The sequence below is a fragment of the Quercus suber genome, unplaced genomic scaffold (assembly GCF_002906115.3).
Source record: "Quercus suber isolate HL8 unplaced genomic scaffold, Cork oak 2.0 scaffold_155, whole genome shotgun sequence".
In the NCBI taxonomy this organism is placed as follows: Eukaryota; Viridiplantae; Streptophyta; class Magnoliopsida; order Fagales; family Fagaceae; genus Quercus; species Quercus suber.
This window is the reverse complement of record NW_027069616.1, coordinates 1,126,721-1,133,271: the sequence shown is the minus strand read 5'-3', so window position 1 is coordinate 1,133,271 and position 6,551 is coordinate 1,126,721. Positions and strand designations below refer to the sequence as shown.

The window sequence follows — 6,551 nt, the reverse complement described above, 5'->3', positions numbered from 1 at the left end:
AATAGAGCAGCAGCACATGGAAACAAGGTTGAAGAGAACACAAAATTGTGACTTGGCTAGAAGATGCATGTCATGAAGAATACTAGAATGTGAAAGGCCATCTTTCTAAACTTGTAAGCAAAAATCTCAATGGCACAATCAATTTCACAAAAACTAGCAATCATTGAGGTTCAAACAACGCATCCGGGTGCTTTCAGAACTAAATGAAATGCAAAGGAGCACAAAACCTATAATAAGGTTAGATTATAGCCTCTTGAAACATTCTCTATTAAATTCGTCTTCCTACACTGACCATGTTTTCCATTAAAGTATAAGAAATTTAATTTGTCACATTACCCAGAAGTAGGGGGTAATACTTAGGTAGTCCTAGGGCAGTGCTTCTGGCTCTCACAAAGTGGGTGGGACCCACATGTGAGGCCCACCTACAATGTAAGAGCCTGGAGCATTGCTCTGGGACTAAGTTTTTCCCGCAGTAGGGAGCCTCATTGGGCAAAAGTGACCAAGTCTTTGTGAATTTCTCTAGAACAAAAAGACACCAAAGTAAGCAATAGCTGAAATGCCATTGCAGAAAAATCTACTAGCTCTCACTCTACATAGATTAATAACAAAACCTCCCCCAAAAATCTATCACAATTCCGCTGCATAACAAAAATCAATGATTTTCTGATCCATCAATAAATGACAGAGATTGAAGAGGAATAAAAAATTGAAATTCAACAAAGATATCATCGATAAAAGGCGTAATATCATATTCTCTGAATTACACATAACGTTAGGAGCACAATAATTCTAAAACACATTTCCACTATTTAATGAAACTAGGCTCTCCACATAGAGCAGAGCACAGCGTGGGTAGAACGAGTTTGGAAGCCCTGAACGTTGAAGATTCTTAATTTCTTGAGAACCAATGTTATACAAAGCTACTGTATGATCTTCATGGTCACGCAGTAGAATAAGCTCTTCATTCTTGACAAATCCTAGTGGTCTCCGAATTCCTTCGAGGGGTCCTACAACAAGTTGTTTGGTCCAAGAATCCTCGACCCCATTTTCGCGCATCACCCATATATTGAAGTATTTCTCTGGTATTTTACGACAAGCATTAAAAACAATAAGAGCAAGGCAATTATTGAACAAAGCAAGCTCTTTCATAAAAGAAAAAACAGTGCTGTCCCGCTGTGGGAGACTTTGTTTATTAAACACCCCATTTGGCAACCTTATTAATCCACACACCTCATGGCTCATGTCAAAGGATACAATTACCTCAGTATACTTACGATTTCCATTGTCGTCAGTGACAGAGGAACCATACCAATGATGAACTCCATTTAAGAATGCAAAATTACAATAATCTAGCAATGTGATGTTTGAACGATCAGTAGCAGCAGAGTTCATTATTTGCCTCCAGAAACCAGTATAGGTTGTAAACATGAACAACATTGCAGCTTTGTGTGATTCCCGCATATGTCCCCTATAATTGACAATTCTAATCACTTTATAGATATTAGAATTGTGGTCATGACCAAATCCATATCTAACAGTAGGGTTGCATGGAGAAGGTTTTATTGCAACATGGGCAGGACACTTAGGGACTCTGAGATAACGAACAACCTTAGATTCTCTGATAGTCGGATTCCACAAGAAAAAGCCAGAGAAGCCACTATAAAAGGTACTGCCAACCAAATTATGCCGTTGATGCAAGCAAACAATTCTATCTATGGAGGTTGGCCACCTTCCTGTCCACAATCTCCTTCGTGCCAGCAATGCGTACTCCTTGAGAATCAACATTTTCAGGATGAGGATGCACGGACAGTCCCTAAGGTGCATCAGGTCGCAGCTCGCGACGACAAGATCTGCATTTGTTTGAAAACGGTGGCGCTGCTGTTTGGCAATGAAACTTGGGTTTCGGAAGAAAGTAGCAGTGGACCATGAATTTTTAACGCACTTGAAACGTGTTAGAGATTTCACTGGAAGCCATGAGAGGATCTCTTCCAACAAGTCTTCTGTTAAATAGGGCGTCAACCTGGATCTGAACCTGGAGCCTGGATCTGAACCTTGACTCCTCCGTTCGACCGTTCCATGTTTGATTATAGATATTGACCCGTATTTCGCTCTAACAATTGCTCTAGCCTCTCGCTTAAATGTGAAGTTTTTGTTTTTGTTTTAAGAACTGCTTAAATAGTTAAATGTGAAATGAAAACCCTAATGTAAAGTACAAGTTTGGTCTCTAACATTTATATTGTTTTTTTAATTTGATTTCTATTATTTCAAATGTATTAATTTAGTTTTTATCATTATCGTGTCAAAATAGTCATAGCCACTAAGTAGTGAATGAAAAAACTTGACATGACTAATGTTGATATTAAAATTTTATTATTTTTCATGTCATAAAAACTATCACGTTGGATGCCACAAGTCCTTAATTTATAAAATAAAATATTTAGAATTAGTTTGTTTTCATATTTGAAAATTTTTCTTTTCTTTTTCTTCGATTTATTGGTAACCAAACACAATCACACATTATAAACTTAGAAAAATAGAGGAAGCCCAATTAAGCAGGATCCATTCCCACTCATCAAAAACTCACCAAGAGGATTGACTTCACCATGAACTCTCTTGGCACGTCTTCAGAGCCCTAATAATATGCAAGTAATTCAAGTTGCCTAATGATGCCAACCACGATCCTCCACGTGCCAAGCAAATCAACTAAACATCATCGCCACATACACCATTAGTGATGTAACCCCCCAAATCTACTCTTGAGGAAATTTGCTATTTAGCATTTTTTGGAACAATTTAGTTAATTGTCAAGTTTGCAAAACTATTTTGCAAACTAATATCTCGAGAGTCTAAAACTCATAAATTTTTTTAGAACTGCTTAAATAGTTAAATGTGAATTTTTTTTTTAGAACTGCTTAAATAGTTAAATGTGAAATGAAAACCCAAATGGTTCCTCTTTTTTTTTTTTTTTTTTTTATTTTTTTTTAACTCATGAATTTTTTATTATATAGAATTAAAACCTAACTCATGTTTCTAAAAAGTAACTAGTAGCTTTTTTCGTTTGGAGAATAAACTAACTCATATCTTACATTGGTGCATAATAAAACTAAAACTGTACTAGTAGTTCACTTCTTATGTTGTGGCACATAAGTTTTAGGGTCCATTAAGTTTGGAGATAGAGAAAAGTAAAATTATGAAAAATATTTTAGTTTTCTTAGTTTATGTTTGGTTGAGCGATGGAAAAGTGGAGGATGAAAGATTTTCTTGTTTAGTTGAGAAGAAAAGTGAGAAGATGGAAAATGTAATTCAAACAAATTAGCTTGATGAGGTACAATATCAGTAAGTTGTATGCTCCAAACACAATGGTGAATCAACAATTTGAAAAGAGAGGAAAAGATTATTAGAGTGCACCGGTGTAATGTCGGCCAAGGACCTTGAATAATCAAGTCAGTATTTCTCTCAATGACTCAAAAATAGGAAGTGGATGAATAGTTGTGCATGCCTTTGCTTAGGGAGGTCTAGTCCTTTATATAGAGAACTTGGAGTGGGTCTACTTATTAGGTGCCACTACCATTGTTGGAGAGGTGTGCATGGTTTTGAAACTCGGACCGTTCATCGAACCTTAAAAGGAAGAGGTTTACAGTTTTTGAGGTTTGACTGAGGTTGAACCGTGATGATGTCATTATTAATTTAATAATTATTTAAAATATAAATTAATATATTAAATTAGTATAAATATAAAATTTGTCTAAAATAAACCAAATAAATATAAAGACCATCTTTCAAATGTATTTTTCATATCACAACTTCTATTAAAGTGTTCAAAATTCAATGCAATATTGTCAATTGTTAAATAATAATAATAATAATAATAATAAAGAAAAAGAAAATTTTTTTATTTACAATATACTTTCAAGTTAAGATTCAAATTATAGATTAAATAAATGCTTACAACATTATACATTTTTATGCAAATATGTATAATATTGTACACTCATTATTAAATATATGGCCTTTTTTAATCTACAATTACATTGATAGTACAAAAGCAATAAATAAATTTAATATACGAAATTACAAATTGGTGGGAATTGGAGGAGAAATTATAATGTCATCATGGTGGATTATGTCATTTTTAACTAGCAGTTTACCATTCTATTAAAAGACTTCCACATGTTTAAAATTTTTTTGACTCATTTAATGATAAAATTTGAAGTAAAAGATAAAAACATTAAATGCTACCTGTTAAAAAAAAAAAAAAAAATTAAAGAGAGTGCAAGGGTGAAACAAAATTTCTAAAGAGAGATACCGTTTAATTTCGCAAGAGATCAAATTGAAATCTCTTCCCCCTTTTGATGATATTAATTCTGCAGCATCATCTTCTCCCTTAATCGGTAAGGTCCAGTTTTCCTATATGAACTTTCAGCCAACTCTATTTTTATTTTTATTTTTTTATCTAACAGATTTTGCATATTCATTTGGTTTTGATTTTGGATTTTATTTTATTTTATTTATTTTTTTAATTTACGTTGAATCTTAGGTTTTTAGAAAGGGGTTTCCAGCTGATTTTTCTTGTTATTAGAAAGAATAGCTTGGTTTTCATTCCTTCGGTTTTAAATGGGTATATTTTTTAAAGTTCTTATAGATGTAATAAATTTTTATTATTTTAAAGAAAATTAGACCAGAAATTTAATTTGGGAAGAAGCTGTTTGTAGTTATATGGGATGTTTTTCCTTAAATTTTTGTATATACCCTTTTGATTGAGTTTATGAACCACTCTTGTTCCTTTCAAATCCACTAGTGATTAGCGTTTCTTTAAAGTTTGGTTAAATTGATGAGGCTTTGAGTGTTTTTGCTGCGATTCAAACGAATTCTTTGTTGTTGGCCATTCAAATCTCTTGAGGCCAAAAAGGTTGTAAAATTTTCTATTAAAATCAATAGAAAGATCATATTAGATTCCAAAACTTTCATAATCAATAGAAAGAGATCAAAGAAAAATGGCCAAGAAAAAGCCATATACTTAGGGTCCGTTTGGTTCCTGTAAAATATTTTTCGGAAAATACCTATTTTCCGGAAATGCTATTTTTCGGAAAAGGAAAATATTTTCAAGTGTTTGGTTGTATTATGAAAATTGTTGTAAAAAATATTTTCACGTGTTTGGTTCTATTAGGAAAATGCTATTTTTCTACAATTTTTTCACATTTTCTTAACTATTTTCTCAGCATCCAAACAAATTTTATTGCTGAAAATTTCAAAATTACAGCCAAATCTCAATCCACAGCCAAATTTTATGACAAAAAATTACAGAAAATGAAATAATCACAGCCAAAATTTTCTCCGCCACGACAACAACAAAAATCACACCACCACAACAACAACAAAAATCAAAAATCACACAGGAATCAAGCGGGTCGAAGGTCGAGCGGGTCGAAGGTCGAAGGTCAAGCGGGTCGAAGGTCGAAGGTCGAAGGTCTGGGTCGAAGGCGAGAACGCGCGGCGGAGGTGAGATCGAAGGCGAGATCGATCGGCACGGTGCTCGGGGTTCACCGGTGACGAGACCGGTGCGATCTGGTGCGTGCAATCGTCAGACTGGAGCTTGGGGTTCGCCGGCGTGGATCGGGATGTGGAACGGGTTTGGTCTCTTCTCTCAGCGTGGTCTCGGGGTGGAGCTCCGGTGTTGATTTCTCGGATGGTCTCGCCATGGAGGATGACTTCTTCAAGTTTCTTGGCTCTCTCTTTTGTGCGTTCTCTCTCAACTTCTCTGGCTCTCTCTTTTGTTTCTCTCTTTTGTGCGTTTTGTGCGAGACCCGGAAATGATTTGAAGGGAAAATAAGAGCGTAAAATCATTTCTGGGTCAAAGGAGTAAATTTGGTCAAACTGAAGCTAATTTTCCGGAAATTGAAATTTTCCTTCCCTTCCAAACACTGGGGTCAGGTGGTAAATGATTTCCTGAAATCATTTACCACCAAAACAAACGGACCCTAAGAGACATGTTTTTAGCTAATTTAATTTTATCGTCTTTCTTCTTTGCACAATTACTGATATTTCTCTCAATTTCTTTTATAGATGCTGGCCCATATAATGGGCCCAGGCCAATTTTGCCATGTCTAACAAGTATGTTGCGAACTTGTAGTATTTCTTTCTCTCTTTTTCTTCTTATTTTCTTTGCGGGAAAAATTAACGGATTCTCTATAAAGGTATTAGTTTATAAAATATTTTTAGAATTTTTCATGGAAAATGGAAAAAATATTAAGCTTGATAATTTATGTAAATGGGGAATGACCTAGTTTTAAAGTGACTATCAAGAGTCTTATAGCTTAATTGATACTCCCCCATGCACAAAGTACTTAGGGGGGGTCTAAGGAGAGTGAAATAATTCAAGTTGCAAGATTAGCAGTATATTATAATTATTTTAGAAAAAAAAAAGTTGCCTTATTCCAACTTTGATTGTCCTTTGTGAGACTTCTAGGTTGAGTTGGAGGATTGCAAAATTTCATAAGGGAGATATTTACGATAGAAACCATGATAGAAGGGTATCCTACCAAAGTTCATGG

The 6,551-nt window shown here is 34.5% G+C and overlaps 1 protein-coding gene across 1 annotated transcript; it reads right to left on the bottom strand.

The window, feature by feature from the left end:
- Positions 1–789: 789 nt before the first annotated feature.
- Positions 790–2,605, bottom strand: LOC112033992 (F-box/kelch-repeat protein At3g23880). Its single transcript, XM_024066774.2, has 2 exons — positions 2,585–2,605; positions 790–2,133 (listed from the first exon to the last, which is right to left on the bottom strand). Exons 1-2 carry the CDS (start codon positions 2,603–2,605, stop codon positions 790–792), a joined length of 1,365 nt encoding a protein of 454 aa, XP_023922542.2.
- Between the last annotated feature and the right edge of the window lie 3,946 nt (positions 2,606–6,551).

Excerpts from the sequence above, each read along its gene's own strand:
- LOC112033992 (XM_024066774.2), bottom strand. The coding sequence starts at position 2,605 with ATGGTGAAGTCAATCCTCTTG. Across the intron at positions 2,134-2,584 it reads TGGTGAAGTCAATCCTCTTG|CGAGAGGCTAGAGCAATTGT; the intron begins GTGAGTTTTTGA and ends TTCACATTTAAG.